Source organism: Suricata suricatta, chromosome 7 (assembly GCF_006229205.1).
Source record: "Suricata suricatta isolate VVHF042 chromosome 7, meerkat_22Aug2017_6uvM2_HiC, whole genome shotgun sequence".
Classification (NCBI taxonomy): Eukaryota; Metazoa; Chordata; class Mammalia; order Carnivora; family Herpestidae; genus Suricata; species Suricata suricatta.
This window is the reverse complement of record NC_043706.1, coordinates 114,711,594-114,730,134: the sequence shown is the minus strand read 5'-3', so window position 1 is coordinate 114,730,134 and position 18,541 is coordinate 114,711,594. Positions and strand designations below refer to the sequence as shown.

Below are 18,541 nucleotides of genomic sequence, written 5' to 3'. Positions count from 1 at the left end.
CCCTACGGTAAGAATCCTATGTTATGTAAGATTTGTTTGCATCTTTGTCTATGATGTAACACCATAAGTCTTGCTTATAGTAGATTTTGTGATTTGCTTTTAAGAGATTAAATCCTGGGAATCATATGATTCATTGTGTTTTCTCTCTATACATATCAGGACTCGCTCTGCTTATCAGCAGTCATTGGACTTCAGCATGTGGCTGGTTTATGTGGCAATTTCAGTTTCCTGTGTCTTAAAAGTCAGCTCCCTGGATAACTTTATTGCAGCTGTTTATGAACATGCAGTGATATTGCCTAATGCTACCCTAATACCAGTGTCCCGTGAAGAGGCATTGGCATTAATGAACCGAAATCTGGATCTTTTGGAGAAAGCAGTTGTTTTGGCAGCAAAACAGGTACCATCTCTCGGGTGTGCTAGATTAGTGGAAGAGTGGGGTCTTAGGAGACAGGGTCACTGTCAAGTTCAGTTCTACTTTTTGATGACGTATGTGTCAGGGTAGCCAACAACTTCTGCTGTACAGAGTCCTATATCCTTCTCAAAGTTATTATAGCCAGGATATTATTACACTTCCTTGAGTGAGACAAAGTTAAGAAAAGAACAGCTTCATCATCATTAAGTCGCGGCAGACCTTGGAGAAACTTGGTGTGAATCCCATAACTTTGCCCCTGTCCTTTTGCTGCAGTGGAGAATAAACGGGTCAGGACCGGGTGCTGTGCTTTACAGTATCAGCAGCGTTGATACACTTTTGTGCTCTGAAGTGTGTGCAGGTTTTCAGATTAGTTCCTAACACCAAAATCAAGTTAATAAGTTGCAAATTACTTACTATGCATTGTGTAATTCATACTTCATTCTAATTACAAGATAAAAGTATTTATGTTAATGAATAGTAAGTCCTTGAGTTCAATGAAAGGTTAAGTTTCAGTGTGTGGTTTAAATAAGATATTCGTAGATCAGGTGTAGAGAAGGAATTTGTAAAGTATGATGAGGCATGCATACGTGCATATAACTTGCACATTGCATCTTACACTTACATCAATACACATTCTTATACATATGCAAATTGTAAAGGTTATTAAGAATTCTGAGGTTCTTTTTCACCCCCAGTCCAGCCATTTTCTTAAAGGCTGCAGCAGCTTTCAGGATGGCTCTCCCATCTGAAGGTGCCCTGGTTAGCGCGGGGTGTGCCTTGGGCTTGGCACACTTCAGACAACCAGTGTTTGAGTGCCCTCCTTCTGAGAAGCCAGAGTCACTATTGCAGGATATGGAACAGGGAAGGCTGGAACCAAGACTTTGAGTATAAATCAATCAGGTGACACTCAGACACAACCTCTGACCGAAGTCCAGAGAAGGGAAGTGATTTTGAGAACTGGGTTTACAATTAACTGCTGTGGATGGCAAACATGTAGAGCTATTGATGTTTGTGGAGGAATGAGAAAGTTGTATAGAAATGGCAACAGTGGCATTAGACAATATAAATGGCTGGGCCAAGAAAATAAATTATAAAAATAGAGAAAACAAAAGATTAATATTAAAAGAAAAAAAAAAAGCCTGGGTAATTGTTTCTTGTCCACTCAGTTGTGCAGGTCCTCTTACCGACCTCTCTTGGATCATTTCCTTAATTGAGAAATTTTTAATTAAGGTACATTTTTCACAGGGTGCACATATTATTGTGACTCCGGAAGATGGTATCTATGGCTGGAATTTTAACAGGGAAACTATCTACCCATACTTGGAGGATATCCCAGACCCTCGGGTGAACTGGATCCCGTGTATTAATACCAACAGGTAAAGAAACAGATGGTGGACAATTCAATCATGAACATGAACTTACGTTATCAGGGAGAACTTTGTAGAAGATTTATGTATAAGATTCACTATCAACTTGAAATTCAAGATGATTTTATTATTTTCATTTCCTGTGGCTACATTAGGGAAGTGAATATGATTTGTGAACTCAAAGAGATCAGTGCTGAAAGGTCTCAATAGAAACCACCAACTTGAGCATGAATATATTTTCATTGAGGGAATTAATCTGGAGAGAGAATAGCATAACTTGCTTATGGTTTACAAGAGTTGTTGGTTAGTGGGAGAACCAGAATCAAACTCTAGTCTCTGCCCAGTGAACAAAAAATTGTTTCCCCATGTGGGCACTGTAATTTGAAAACTGTGAAAAAATGGCAAAAGGAATCACATGTTAGTTTAAGATAAAAAATTTCCCTTTTACATTAATAAGATAGCTAAAGGAGGTTGATGTGAATGAAATCCTGAGAACTTAAGGTAGTTATTGGTGTCAGAGAACTGTGTGAGTGGGTTAAGTCTGGGGTAGACTAACAAAATATGACATATGATGAAAGATGAAAGTAGCTCTATTTTTTTAATGTAAGCAAAGCAATACCTTATATATCTAAGAGAATTATCTCTGTTACTTCACTTCTTTCCAAAGGCACTGTTGCCAACATCATTAAGAACTCCTGTTTTGGAAATGCTCTCAAAACCATGCAAACCAACTATTGTAACTGCTTAGAGACAACTTGATTTTGACAAAGTTCAGTATTACTTATTCTTAATCATCTACTTGCTTCATATTTCATTGTATCATCATGATACAATGCCAGATTTTCAGTATTTTTAATTGTTTTTATGTTCTTTCTTTATTTTTGAGAAACAGAGAGAGACAGTGGGAAAGGGGAGAGTCAGAGAGAGGGAGATACAGAATGTGAAGCAGACTCCAGGCTCTGAGCTAGCTGTCAGCACAGAGCCCGACGCAGGGCTCAAACCCATGAACCATGAGATCATGACCTGAGCTGAAGCCGGATGCTTAACCGACTGAGCCACCCAGGTACCCCCAGATTTTCAGTTTTTAAAGGGCAAGCACTCTGTGTTCACTTCCATTAGGTATCGACTTCACTTGCTTCTAAATGACCTTTTCCTAGAACCACATTTCCAAGGGCCTCTTGGAAATCCCCAGAAGACCCTTCCATGAATTCCATTTCAAGAAATCTGGTTGCCCTTCCTTTTTTCCATTAACTAATGACATCTCCATTCCTTGCCTCCATTCATTTATTCAACTTTTTGTGTGTGTGCTTATTATGTACAGGCACTATTTTGGAGAGTAGAGTGGACTAAATAGATTAATACTCTGTCTTCCTGGAGCTTATATTATAGAGTGGGGAGATAGTCAGTGAAAAAAAAGATAATATCTATTTAGTTATCTATTATCTCAGTACTAATCTATGCCACACAGTAAAAATAAATGTTATGAAGAAAAACAGATGCAGGGCCAGTGAATATGGCGGCAAGCATGGGGCTTAAAATTTTGGTCATCAGTTGGCTTCATAGTAACATCTAAACAGAGACTTGGAGGGGCGCCTGGGTGGCTCAGTCGGTGAAGCCTCCAACCTTGACTCAGATCAGATCTTACGTTGTGGGTTCGAGCACCAGGTCAGGCTCTGTGCTGACAGCTAGCTCAGAGCCTGGAGCCTGCTTCAGTTCTGTGTCTCCTTTTCCCTCTGCCCCTCCCCCTCTCATGCTCTGTCTCTCTCTGTATCAAAAATAAATAAAACATTAAAAAATTTTTTAAAAACCAGAGACTTGGAAGAAGTGAGGCAGTAGGTCATATGGGTGTGCTTTCTAACAAAGCGTTGTGGAGCCTTTCCTGGATACAGTAAACAGTCCAAAAAATGTAGTTTAAATATACATAGATTAGAATATATGATATACATTCAAGATTAATAGACAGGAGGGAAACATGTAACCGACACTGTTTAAGAAATCCCAGACACAAGGCTTCTATTTCAATATACTATTCTACCATTTGTGGAGATCTGAAAAGACTTGGGCTAAATATGTGTCAAGTGGTTCAATGTGTTGTGTTTACATTTATGTCGTTTAGACATTAATTAAAGCAAACGAGGGAGAACAACTATCAAATAGTTGTTCTTTATATCAGTGCATTAAAACAATAACTTTTGATGTGGTTTCTCATCCTTATTGGTCTTTTTCTAAGATATGTTTTGTAGATAATTGCTTATATTAATTGTACCAATTTGTTTATAGATCTGATAGTCTGGATTTGCTACTCAAAGAAAGCTTTTCCTATTGCCAGCAGATGGCACCAAATTCCCATTCATGCACCAGTAATTTTACCCTTTTCCGCTATTCTTCAACAACCTAGGATTAACCATTTATTATTTAAAAGATCAGGCCAGTAAAGAATAAATATGGCTCCGTGTTATATATTCTGAGGTCTCACTTTTGAAGATTGCATTTTAATTGATTTACTGGGACAACTATTGGTAACATGATAAAGAATAAAGAAATCAAACATTAACAAAAGTTCCAGTATTTCCAGTTTTCTGTACTGTCTGGCACCAACCTAGCCCAACACTTGTTCCTTTAACCTGAACTATTGCAACAGTTTCCTAAAATTCCCTACATTTAGCCTCTCACCATTCTAGTACATCCTATACCCTAATGCTCTATTATCTTAAAAAGAATTCAGGTCATATTACTTCTGTCCTCAAAACCTTTAATGGTAACTTTCTGTCAATTAAATTTAAAATAAGCTTTTTAGCTTCTTGTGCTCTGTTTTATGATCCCAAATGCATCTTTTTAAATTTCCCCTTCCCTTTTCTTCCTTAAAGATGCCTCTGCTCCAACCAGATTGACTAGTTCCCTGAACAAGAGTTCCCTTTTTGTTACATTTAACATCTGTTTATTTGTTTTGATTGCTTTAGGTGTTTCTGTATTAGGCATAACTTGAGGTATAAACATGTCTTTTGAAGCCTTGTCTTAGCATTTATTTTTCCCTGGGCATGTTTGGTGACTTTCTAAAATCTCCTATATATGTGATTGCTTTTGTATATCCAACTCCTTCAATGTCTGATCCCTGAAGGGAAATAAAAAAGCAAAATTAAGGAAATGGGAGAGAAGACGACTCTGGCTCTTTAAATCCTCTAGAAACTACTTCAGCCAGTGGGGCAAGGACTTACAACAACGTAGTGGTGGAGTTGTAACAATGGCTACCTGTCCCTGTGTCTGTATATCCAGGATAAGAAGCAGTTATTAGTGATCAGAATATAGTTCCCTGATATTTGGAGGACCAGGTTTCTATTGCCCAACCTGATCTCATAAATTACCCACGTGGTGTTCAGCAATCCTTGCAGGCTGACTGCCATGGGGGTTAGGGGTGTGATAGAGCATGGGTAGCCACTGCCTAGATAAGAGCTGAAATTGACTGAAACTAACTGTAATTTGCCTTCCAGGCCTTCCCTCTGGAACTTACAACCCTTGGAATAGACTCCAGAATTTCAGTTAGATTCTGCTAGCACAAATATTTACATGGAAAGATGGATTCCTGGTGCTTTGTACTCTGCCATCTTCCCCAAATTCTCCTAATTACAAGTTGATTTTGTTTCAATTGAAATATTTTTCAAATCTTCCCTTCTGCCAGCATTAGTGTACAGAAGATATATATCTTTACCCCAAAATATCTATGAGATGTGACACATATCATAAGGTAAACACATAATGAATACATGATTATAGATGATGATAAATGCTATGAAGAAAAAAAAATACATGGCTAGAATCTTATCCTAGAATAGTTTTCTACAACTAAATTCCCAATTCTCCAAAGTCTATTCTTGTTTTAATCTTCTCTTCTATTATGTTATTTAGAATTTAGTTTTGTGTATGTCACATAATAGTTCCAGGCAACATAATACTGAATTCTATTAAAAGATAAGCTTGATTTTTGTTTTCCTTTTCCAATGAATACATATTAGGTTTGGCTACACCCCAGTGCAAGAAAGACTCAGTTGCCTGGCCCTGGACAACTCTATCTATGTTGTAGCAAATATTGGGGACAAGAAACCATGCAATGCCAGTGACCCTCAGTGTCCCTCCGATGGTCGTTACCAGTACAACACTGATGTGGTGTTTGATTCTCAGGGAAAGCTGGTGGCACGTTACCATAAGGTAAAATTAATTTGCACATAGTTCAGTTACTGAATGTTTAACAAAATGAAGTGGACAAAAAGAAAAAAAGTCATTGGTGTTGATAATAAACATACTTTAGAAGCAGAGTAGAGACAAAGCATAGAAAACAATGATTAGGTGTGGTAAGCTCCTACAAAGAGGCTCAAGAGGTTTTCTATACATTTAGGAATATAGGAATGTATCTTCGGAAGCATGTGAGAATCAGCAGAAGGTGCCTGCATTGAAATATAATGTTGCCTTTTGGACTTTGTCTTTTTAAAGACATGCCTTGGCAATGGGTCAAGACTAGAACAAAAAACTCTTGGTTTTGAAGAGAAAGGAACAATTTTGTCCACGGAAAGTAGTTAAGTATTCCTGGCAAATAGAAGTTATCTATTTTATTCCTATGTCTTGTAAGATTCAATAGGGTCTTAATAAATAAGGATTCCCTTCCATATATCTGTAAAATGTAGAGATTGAACCAAAGACTCCTATTGGCTGTAGTAATTTTGATTCTCTAACACATTTTCCTGTGAAGACAGTGGTTATGGATGAAATTGGCCCTAAAAGATGTTGGCTTGCACTTTTTCAGACAGAGGAACACCCAGGCCAGCTTCTGAAAAGAGACTTTTACCCCCTTCATCTTCTGTTTATTACAGCACAATCTTTTCATGGGTGAAAATCAATTCAATGTACCAAAGAAGCCTGAGGTTGTAACTTTTGACACCATCTTTGGAAGATTTGGCATTTTCACGTGCTTTGATATACTCTTCCATGATCCTGCTGTTTCTCTGGTGAAAGATTTCCATGTGGATACCATAGTCTTCCCGACAGCATGGATGAATGTTTTGCCACATTTATCAGCTATTGAATTCCACTCAGCTTGGGCAATGGGCATGGGGGTCAATTTCCTTGCAGCCAATATACACTACCCCCACAAGAGAATGACAGGTAATGTGTAATCTCTAAGATTTACAAACCCTGTGTAATCACAAAAGTAAAATAATAGTAGTATTTTTTCTAGCTATCATGTACTCCTTAATATAATGTTTTCCAATTCTTATTTTTTGCATATCTAGCTGGTGACATACTGTAGAGTCTATCTCAATCTAAATTGTTTTGTAGATTTATTTAGTTTTATTCAACTTATAGTCACACCTTTTTTTCTTCAAAATCTACCACCTCCGACCTGAAAGTTTCTCTTATTGGCTTCTTGGTATCAAGTTCTGTTGAAATTCTGCTCACCTGTTGTTCTTCTCAGTATATTTTACTGACATTAATGAAATAGTTAGCTTAGACAGACTAACTGTTCATGTGAGTTTAAAATAAAAATAATAGCCATGCAATCCTTTTTCACTTTTCTATGTCAAATGCCATTTCCAACATCACTTTCAGGAAGTGGTATCTATGCACCTGACTCTCCAAGAGCATTTCATTATGATATGAAGACAAAGGAAGGAAAACTCCTCATCTCACGACTGGATTCTTCTTCACGCCATCCTGTAATGGTGAATTGGACTTCTTATGCCAGTAGTATAAAAGCATTCTCAACAGGAAATCAGGAATTTAAAAGTACTGCCTTTTTTGATGAATTCACCTTTTTGGAGCTCACAGGAGTCACAGGAAATTACACAGTTTGTCAGAAAGAACTCTGCTGCCATTTGAGCTACAAGATGTCTGAGAAGAAACCAGATGAAGCTTATGCCCTAGGGGCATTTGATGGACTACATACTGCCGAAGGGAGTTACTACCTACAGGTAATGCTTGTTTCGCTGGCAGAGGAGCTAACCAGGCAAAATACAGGACACCCAGTTGAATCTGACTTTCAGATAAACAATGACTTGTTTTATTGTAAGTGTGTTCCACTTCAAGAAAAATATGTGTCCCAGTTTTGAGGCTATATGTACACTAAAAATTTTGTTGTTTATCTGAAATTCAAATTTAATTGGGCATCCTGAATTTTTATTTGCTAAAACTGGCAATCCTAGATGTCAGTCCACATCTGATTGGAAAAGGCAGATTTATTTACAGTACCCCCATTTAAAATGATATGATAATCAAATTACGGGTGATTTTAATGTACGATTAACCTCTGATATTTCTTCCTTGAACAAACATACTCATTTTCTTGACATGTTCACTAAAGCTTTTTATTTATTTATTTTTTTAATATTCATTTATTTTTGAAAGCGAGATCGACAGAGCACGAGCACAAGTGGGGAGGGGCAGACACACACACACACACACACACACAGAATCTGAAGCAGGCTCCCTCTGGGCTCTGAGCTCTCAGCACAAAGCTCAACAGGAGGCTCAAACTCATGAACTGCAAGATCATGACCTGAGCCAAAGTCAAATGCTCAACCGACTGAGCCACTGTGGTATGCTCTATTTTTTTTTTTTTTTCACTTAAGGACTTGATATTAAGTATATCCTGGAGACATATAGAGTTGTCCTCTGAGACATGCATAGAGTAGTTTACTGCTGTAGAGATTTGGTATTGCACAGCCCTCGACAGCAAAAAAAAGACCTATGGTGTCTTCCACGAGGAACAAGCAACTTTCATGTTCCTCGCATTCTGCCCTCCTCTTCCTTGATCTGGCTCCCATCTTATTTCACTCAAATTGTTGCAACATCCTCTGAACAGGGCTTCCTGTTGACAGTTTTAGCTCCATCCCATCCACTTCTTATACTATAATTATAACAATTACTAAAAGCCATTTCTGATGGTTTCCCCTCTCTTCCTTAAAATGCCTGTCTTCTAACTAGAAAATCAAATTCCTCACCAAAAAGATACTCAGAAATTCTTGATATGAACCTCTTCCAGAGCTGTTCTCTTCTCTCATTTCTACCCACATGTGCCCTGGGCTCCTCTCATGTTGAGACATTTCCTCATCCCCAGTGTGGGGGCATCTGCAGACCCTCTAGATGTTTGCACAGGTTCTCCCCTTTATCTCTGGTGGCCCCACCTACTCACCATTCATGGTGCTTTTCAGGTGTTATCTTCACCACGAGGGCTGCCCTGGGCTAAGTACATCAGATATCCTATGCTCAGCTTTATCAAGGACATATTATGTGAAATTATACACATACTTGTTTGAGACTGAAAACTCTTTAAGTGCTGGAACCGTACCCACTGTGCAGCATATTGTTTACTGCATGATAAGCACTCTACTAATGCATCTTCATCTGGACTCTGTTGAGTGTCTACTACATAGTAGGTGTATATTCAGTGCTAATGATACGAAGATGAATAAGTCAAGGCCCCCTCTTGAAGAATTTAGTAGGGGGAATAGACATAGGAACAGAAAAGGTAGTACAAGTGGGGATGTGATAGAACATAGAATGCACAGTTTGTTGTAGGAATACTAAGGAGCTGTACCTAGCCTAATTTGGGAATTCAGGGAAGTTTCTGGAGACAGGATGTATGAGCTTAAGCTTATGGTATTATCCAGATGAAAAGGTGGGAGGAAATTCCAGGTGGAGTGGAGAGTATGAGCAAGGATGAGGATGTGTCAGGAAGACGTGTGTGCAGGTCAGTGTTACTAAGGCATAACGTAAGGAACAAGGATTGGGGGAAGATGAGCCTAGATGCCGGAGTCCAGCTTCTGTAGATCCAGGGTTCCCCAGAAGGATGACGGTGTAGGCCAAAGAGAGAGTGGGAGAGCCTTGCGTTTTGTTCTGATCCCCAGACAAGCACCCCTGCCCATCTGGCAGGTGTCTCCATCTCGTCTGGTTCTCAAGGTTTATTTATGGCAAAAGGTACAAGGACAAGAAAGGGCAGTAAATGATGTCTCATAGATAAGTTTTACAATTTTAGCCACAGGCACTCATGTTGTCATAGGTATTTTTACAAAACCTCAGGTCTAGCCTCCACGAAGCATCCTTTAACCAAGAAGCAAACAGCATTCTTTAGTAAAGGTCAGTTTTTTATGAGTAAAGGTCATTAGGCCATTTATAACTTTAAGAGAAAGTTTCCAGAAAAACAAGTTCTCAGGAGATATGCTTGCTCTCATAGTCCCAAAGATGATAGATACGTTTTATCACAGTAGTGACTCTCACAAAGTCATTCAGGCCCAAAAGGTATTCAGTTATCCGTATTGCTTAGGGGAAAGTTATGTGTTGTATTAGGGTGTATCTAGTTTACTTGCTTATCTTTTCCCTGACCAGGTGCAGTCACGCCTCACAGACAGGGCGTTTCAGAGACAGGGCGGAGGGGGTGGGGGGGGTGGAGGGGGACAGCCAGCACCTGACTCTAATTAGCAAATCATGTTGAGGTTTGGTGCTCAAGCAGAAATGAAAGTTTCAAGAGGGTAGATTTTAGGAGCTATCTGCAGGCAAGAGACCGTGCAAACTTGCCGTACCCTCACCAGGAATTTTCACTCTACCGGTGAGTTCAAATAGCTCCCAACACCTTGGGGCCCGATCACATCTGACAGGATCTTGCCTGTCATGTCTAAGGGTTGGACTTTATTATCTGGGTGACAGTCTTCTGTGGGAAGGTGTTTAGCAAGGGAATGATCAGATCTGCTGTTGCGTAGATCACTGTCACAGCACCATGGACTGGGGAACGAGGTCACAAAGACTAGTTAGATTATTAAAATGGTTCTATTAAAACCTGTATCAAGATTATGTCAGTAGGAATAGGGCAGGGTATGGAGTCTGGCAATATATAGAAGACTAAACTTAGTAGCTAATTTAATAGAACAGGAAAGCAGAATGAAGGGGCTAGAATGCCAGGTTTCCAACAAGGGTAGCTGGGTGAATGTGTTTTTGGCAGGTCAGGATGCTGGAGGTGGAGCAGACAGAGTGCAGTGGAGAGAGTCTCAGTTCAGTTTTGGATATTCTGGTTTCAAAGTACTTATTGGACATTCAGCCGGAGCCGTGGTACCTGATACCACCTGCAGAGTCTGGAGCAGCACCCCAGATAAAATGTGCTAATATGTCTGCTGGAAAACCTGGGACTATTCACCCTAAATAGCTTAAATAAAAACATGATGGCCTTATGTTAGTTTAAGTTATGTTTCAATGTCCAATATGCTACAAAAATCTTTATTTTCAGAGAAGTTTGGTCTTGGATTAACGAGGAAGGATTTGGGTATTGGATTATATTCATAATCTTTCATAGTCTGTGATGATAATTAATGCCAGAAAAATCTTTATAATACCAAAATCTAGTTCTTAACTGAGAAGAGAAGACAAAGAAAAGGAGATAAGCGTACAATAACTCTCCATCTTGCCATGGAAATTTTCCAAGTATTCTATAGTGAATTTTAAGGACGTGGGGAAAGAAGGTGCTTGTAGTATTTTCTAGAGTAGAGGATGGTAAAAGATTGGGAAAAGATTTGTAGAAGTGGTTACAGGAGAGTGGGAGAAGGAGCAGCCTACATATTTTAAAGAATCATGGAGTAAATCAATGAATAAAGAAGGAATAAACTAAATGAAGGAAGCTCATTCCCTTAATCCCATTTAACCTGGGAGACCTTCCTCTTTAGATTACTTTCTGTACACTTTGTCCTCTCCATTTCCTCCCACCAAGGTAAGAGTCCTCCAAATCCAGCCTCTGTCTTTTAGAATGTATAACTATTTCCCAACAGGGTAAGAAATTAGGGATATAACATGGTGAGAACATAGATTCTGGAGTCAGAAATTCTGGGTAAATCCCTTATTTACTGTGTAGTGGTCACTGAGCCAACCTCTTTAAATCTCTGATTTCTTATCTATAACATATGGATTCATTTTCATTCATCAAATATTTATGTAATGCTTTCTGTGTTCAAGCACTTGGTACAGCCTAAAGATATTAGGATGAGCAAGACAGATATAGTCATTATCTTCATAGAGCTTAATGCTAGTGAGGACACAGGCACTGAAGAAAATAAGGAAATCACTAGTTAATTTTAGCTGTGACAAATGCCTCTAAAGGAAAGTACCATGGACAATTAAACCACAAAACTGGAGGACCAAGGAAGGGAGTAATGATGATAATGATGATGATGATTCTTTATAGCATTTTTGGGAACTTTGATTCAGTAAATAAATCTAAAGAGGGACACCTGGGTGGCTAAGTCAGTTAACCGTCCAACTCTTCATTTTGGCTTAGGTCATGATTTCACAGGTCATGAGTTTGAAACCCATGTCTGGCTCTGCACTGTCTTCCTTTCTCTCTGCCTCTCACCTGCTCATACTCAATCTCTCTCTCTCTCAAAATTAGGAATAAACCTTAAAAATAAATAAATAAACAAAGAATTTAGCACCATGCCTAGCACAAAAAACGTCCTCAATAAATGTCAAATTTTAGTATTATAATTATTGTTGTTTGTGAATAAAAATAACAACATTAAAAAAAATTTTTTTAATGTTTTTTATTAATTTTTGAGAGAGAGAGAGAGACAGGGTGAGCAGGGGTCAGAGAGAGAGGGAGACACAGAATCTGAAGACAGACTTCAGGCTCTGAGCTAGCTGTCAGCACAGAGCCTGAGATGGGGCCCAAACCCACAAACTGCGAGATCGTGACCTGAGCTGAAGTCGGACGCTTAACCGACTGTGCATGCCACACAGGTGCTCCCATCACATTTTGTTTTAATTATCAGGCCTATACGACTGGGTTTTACTCACATGAACACTGGCTCCATTGCAAGCAGCTCCTCCTGATTCAACTCCTTTATTTCTTTAGTCCCTCTTATATGCCAGAGGATATCCCTTCCTACCACCTGGATTGGTTCCATCTCTTCTTTCTTCATTTCAATAAAAGGAATCCAAGGGCACTCCTTAAGAAGACAGTACTAAAGTCTTGTAAAACACTGGTTTCTTCCCTAATCCATCTTGTCCTTCTTTCTGAAGGCAAAGACTTTTGAGTCTTTTAGTTGTTTCTTCTGAAATTTGCTCATCTGACACCATCTACCAGGAGCTAATGAAGAATCCACAGATTCAGACCTCAGTCCCACAAGACTGGTCCCCTCCCCATTTAAGACTCCAATCACAAGTCCAGATTGTCACCTGTGCTTCTGACCTGACTGACTGTAAATCAGGGCTTCCCATGATCTCTGCCTTGGGTTTGCTAATTTTATGGGATGGCTCATAGAACCCATGAAAATGCTTTCTGTACTACTAACAATTTGTTACAGAAGATATTTTAAAGAATGCAAATGAACGGCCAGATGAAGAGATACATAGGGCAAGGTTTAGAAGTACCCCATGCATAGGCGTTTCTGTCCCCATGGAGTTTGAGGTGTGTGATCTTCCCGCCTGGATTGTTCACCAACCTAAAATATCTCTGAACCCTATACTTTAGGGGATTTTTATGGATGCTTAATTTCATGGACATGATTGATCAAATTATTGATGATTGGTGATTAATTTAGCTTCCAGCTCTCTTTTTCTCTGCAGAGATGGGGATGGTGAGGCTGAAAATTCCAACTCTCTAACCAGGTTGTTGATTTCCCTACTCACCAGTTTGCATCCTGTGGTTATTTAAGGCTCTCCAAAACTCTCCCCATTGACAGGAACACAGGTGTGGTTGAAAGAGGCTTGGCATAAGTAACAAAGCCTCTCCTTTCACATTTCACCTCTTATCACTAAGGAAATCCTAAGGATTTTAGGGCTTTTCTTGCCAAGCACTAGAAAAAGACCAAATATATATTTCTTACTATATTTTCTTGCACAGTACCATACACCTCTTTTATTGCTGTTGTTAAGTTCCTGGAAGAGAGTGAGTGGGTGATAAAATGTTTTCAACTCACAAGTCTGAACATGCCCTTCCTTTCATATTTGACAGAGGATTTCCCTACATACAAAATTCAAGGTCATTGTATTGCTACTGAGAATTCTTGAGTGACTTTGATTCCTGGTCCTTTGTATGTGTATCCCTCTTCCTACTGTTTCCTCAGAAGCTTTTTAGAATTTCTCCCTCCATGTTTTTCCCTTCTGGAACTCCTATTTTTGGAATCATGTTTTTTGGATTTCTTCTAATTTTTAAAAATCTTTTCTTTGCGATTTCTTTTTTTTTTCATTTACATTCTGAGAGTTTTTCTCTTCTTGATCTTTCAAACCTTGCATTGAGTCTTAATTTTTGTTGACATGTTTTACTTTTCAAGAACTATTTTTTTTTTTGCTTTATTAATCTTTTTTCCTCTGCTGATGGTGTTTTGTGGATACAGTATTTTATATCTGAGACTTTAAAGGAAATTTTTTTCTTGTTTTCTTTCTTTTAAATGTTTATTCATTTATTTTGAGAGAGAGAACAAGGGTGAGTGGGAGAGGTACAGAGAGATGGAAAAGAGAGAATCTCAAGCAGGCTCTGCACTGTCAGTGCAGAGTCTGAAAGGGGCTCAGTCTCAGGAGCTGTGAGATCATGACCTGAGCCAAAATCAAGAGTCAGATGCTTAACTGATTGAACCACCCAGGTGCTCCACAGAAAATTTTTTTTCTTGAAGCTTTTTCTTCTTAAGTAGTCTCTTTTTCCCTAGTTTCTTTTATCTACTTGCTTTGCTCTCTCTCTTTTATGTTAGAAGCTTTCCTCATAAATACAGTAACCCTTTAACCTTACCAAAAGTTACGAGCATATGAGTGATACTTGCCCATTTTAGGCTTCAAAGTAGAGTAATCTAACCAGGGATTTTGAGAGGGGAATCCCTGCATACGTTTATTTGGGGACTTCCTCTTGGGATGGGGCAGGTTTTGCAGGTTTTAAAATTCTTCTAATTCCCTTTCTGAATAATGTTACCTAACTTAGCAAGTTAAAATACAGAATGCCCTAGTAGATTCAAAGTTTAGAGAAACAACAAATATTTAGAAAATATAAGATTGTCCCATGCAATATTTGGGACATATTTATATACTAAAAACCATTTTTGGTACTGTTAGTTTATTTAAATTTCAAATTTAAATTGCGCTCCTGCCCTGTATTTATCTGACAATTTTATTTCTGAAGGATGAAGTCGCTGCTGAGAGCATGTAGAGTCAGGTGGGAGCAGTGACCTTGTCAGACGCATCTGGGGTGGAGGGGGATGATCTCCTCATTTAGTAAATTTCATTCATGTAATCCCCTTCAACCAGGTTTTTCAAAACCTCTACTAAAAATCATCCGCCTTACCCTCTCTGGAAATAAAACCCCATCTTTTACTGGAATAGGGGACTAAGAGTTGCCCATCCATGGCAGAGGACTCAGTATCTGAGGCATCCTCCACAACTTTCTAACAATTTTTCTTACGTTAGCCACAACTTTACCAGCTTCTGAGGTACCTGGTGCCCCCAGTAATGGAAACTTCTGAGCATTCTGCAGTGTAGAAAGGGTTGATTCATGGCTCTCTTATTGCCAGATTAGGATTTGGCTTTCTTTAGGTCTGCGAAGTCAGTGGCTACTTTTGCATCAACCACCCCAGCTTCTGACATTAAACCATGCTCTAGCCTCCTGTTCTCATATCCTTATGGATTTATGCCTTAAAACAAACAAAAACTAAGGTTGGCTTTAGTAAGATATCAAGGGAATAAAACAGTAGCATATATTCATACTTTCTTTATCTGAAAGCTGTTTGTATCACATTTTAACATACTTGCTCTAAAGCTCTTAATCTCTGACTTCAAAAGTAGAAACAGGAAGACCAGTTAAAACTGTGGCTTTAGGCAGGAGATGAAGGTGGCTTGAAATAACGTTTGGAAGATGCAGTACAGGTTCAATGAATATGGATCTTCCTTTTGGGGACTTTGCAGCTGCATGGTGACATGATTCACACACTTAGATTTTACATTCAGATGATTATGTAGTAGAGTATAACTGTGTAGTATAGTGAGAACGATTTCAGTTCTTGCTCAGATATAAAGTATGTGACTTTTCCAATTCACGGGGCTTGCCTCGAGATCAACTCTAGGGTTCATTCCAACTTTAAAGTTCTTTTATTGTGGGAAATAGGCAAAAACATAGAGATTAAACAAGATTTAACCTTTTGAAAAAAAATGGAAGCCAATTATTAAAAGCTTTGGCAGCTTGGGAACAATGAGGGTATAGTTGTTCATGGCTATAGACCAAGGGTCTGATTGTTTCTTTATGAGATCTAATCTGTTTGACCAAGAATTGCAGAAAGTATTAGGGTCAGAAGTCCTTTATTTTTATTACTAGTTGAATTAGCTGTCTGTCAATGAACTGAATTAATTGAATGAAAAAATAACATTATTCACTTTAACAAAAGGGGGTAGGCATTGCAGAGCCGTTATTTCTAGGTCAGAAGGGTGCATCAGTTGGCTTTCTTAGGACTTACTGGTTTGCATTTACTTTCCTAGGTTTGTACTCTGCTGAAGTGTAAAACACCGAACTTAGGCACTTGTGGTGATGCAGTTGAAACTGCTTCCACCAGGTTTGAAATGTTTTCCCTCAGTGGCACTTTTGGAACCCAATATGTCTTCCCTGAGGTGTTGCTGAGCGACAGTCAGCTTGCACCTGGAGAATTTCAGGTAAGAATGTTTGCTTAATATTGACAATTCATGTCATGTAAGAGGAAGCACTTTTTGAGTACGAAACCTACTCAAGTGTTTGCAAATACACAAAAATCTCCATTTGGAAAGGATAAAGTTGTGCTTAGGAGTCAGGAAAGATTCTGAGCAGGTTGAATTTCTTGTCTGGAAATTCTTAGTATAATAATGAGTGTGTCTTTGAGAATAAAAAATATATATTACATATATTTGATATATGGAGACTACTGGGAGGAGTCTGGCTGTTTAGGGTCTATTGTGTAGGAAGAAGACTCCAGAAGGGTTTCAGGACCAGTCCCACCAGGAGGAACCCCTTCACATCATGGGCGGTGATAGCCTAGCAAAGTTATAGGGAATTCCTTTCATTGTGCCCTCTGTGATCACAGGAGAAAAAGAAGGAAAGAAACGCCATGGAAAGAGAATCTGACAGTGGCTGAAATTGTCAAGAAAGCAAACATTTTTTTTTTTAAGGCCAGAAATAGTTCCTTACTACATGAGCTCTGCGGAGTCACGTTCTTTCCCTGACTTTCCTGCTGGTTCTGCTCTTACTTCACTTTCCTTGTAGGAACAGCCACTCTGGGGCACTGGGGACAATGAACAGGTTGGGGAGCTGTGGCAAGCAAATGCCAGGAATGTGGAGGCTCAGCTCAACTCCCTCAGTCAGTCCCTTCTGTCCACTTGGAAGAGCCGATTTTGTCTGAGAGCATCAGATTTCTCTTAGATACTCCCAAACCCATTGCTTTATGCTTGTTAACTCACAGAATGCTTCCTCAAATGAGCAAATGATAAAATATTGATTATAACCATTTCAATAATAAATGAATCCATGCCAGTTCCATACCTCCAATTTTCCCCGTGATCTGTACCATTTCAAAATCTCTAATGGAAGAGAAGTTAGCCATCAATTTTATTGGTTCTTCATCCAGTTGCACTGAATTTTAAAAGTGTGTTGTGGCGTTGTATACCTTCCAGGGAGACCCAGTTAACTTCTCTTTGCTTTGATTAGGTGTCAAGTGATGGACGCTTGTTTAGCGTGAAGCCGCCATCGGGACCTGTCCTGACCGTGACCCTGTTTGGGAGGGTGTATGAGAAGGACTCGATGTTAAAGGCCTCAGCAGACCTGAGGGCACAAGCACCAGGAGTAATGCTCGGAGTCATAGCGCTGACTGTGTGCTCATTCAGTTGGTGAATGTTTCTGTTTTCCCTTTTTTATTTTGCAGGATTTAAAAAATGATGGCTAAGAACAGAAGGATGGGTCTAGGCTATTGAGAAGAGTGGTCACGGTCTTTTGTACAAGTGAATACAATTATTTATACATATACGTTTCTCTGTGTTTAGATGGACACATAGACACACGCACAGACACACACCAGATAATAGAAGCCAGATGCACAGTGACACAATTTTGAAAGGTAAAATCCATAAAATGAGAGTAACAATTATACCCACATTTTAGGGATTTTTGGTGAGAAAAAAAAGTAAATACATTTAAAGTCCTTTGACCGGGTACTTGATCATGGAAAAGACTACATGTGCTAACTAGCACAGCGGTGTGCATCTGTCACAGGAAAACCATGCACGATACATTTATTGCTAAAATTTTATCACTTCTGATTGTCTAAAGTGCAAACACTTTCCAATGGTTCAGTCACTCTGCATATTTAGAAAATCAATGAATTCCAGGTGCTTGGGTAGCTCAATCACTTAAGCATCTGACTTCAGCTCAGGTCATGATCCCGCAGTCTATGAGTTCAAGCCCCATATGGTGCTCTGTGCTGACGGCTCACAGCCTGGAGCCTGCTTCAGATTCCATGTCTCCTTCTCTCTCTGCCCCTCCCCCACTCACATTCTGTCTCTCTCTGTCTCTCAAAAACAGTAAGTGTTAAAAAATTTAAAAAAAGATAATCAATGAATTCAACATAGCTAATTGGCTTTGGCTGGAAACCCAACAATGAGGTATTCTAGAAGCTAGCTGGGCTTATACCTAGGAACCTGTTAGAGGGCCTTCATGGTTTTTGTGGCTTTCAGTGTCTCTTTAGTGTTTTGCCTACCTTCTCAGCCTGTAAGCATAATTGTAAGGTGGCTCTAAACC

General features: G+C 39.1%; 1 protein-coding gene across 1 annotated transcript; it reads left to right on the top strand.

Moving 5' to 3' along the window:
• The first annotated feature begins 328 nt into the window (after positions 1-328).
• Positions 329-17,745, top strand: VNN1 (vanin 1). The gene is made up of 7 exons (XM_029945048.1): positions 329-397; positions 1,658-1,788; positions 5,790-5,982; positions 6,642-6,933; positions 7,378-7,739; positions 16,261-16,431; positions 17,456-17,745. The coding sequence occupies exons 1-7, from the start codon at positions 344-346 to the stop codon at positions 17,636-17,638; spliced, it is 1,386 nt and encodes a 461-aa protein (XP_029800908.1). The 5' UTR covers positions 329-343; the 3' UTR covers positions 17,639-17,745.
• Positions 17,746-18,541: the final 796 nt, after the last annotated feature.

Excerpts from the sequence above, each read along its gene's own strand:
- VNN1 (XM_029945048.1), top strand. The coding sequence starts at position 344 with ATGAACCGAAATCTGGATCTTTTGGAGAAAGCAGTTGTTTTGGCAGCA. Across the intron at positions 398-1,657 it reads TTGTTTTGGCAGCAAAACAG|GGTGCACATATTATTGTGAC; the intron begins GTACCATCTCTC and ends CATTTTTCACAG. Across the intron at positions 5,983-6,641 it reads TGGTGGCACGTTACCATAAG|CACAATCTTTTCATGGGTGA; the intron begins GTAAAATTAATT and ends TGTTTATTACAG.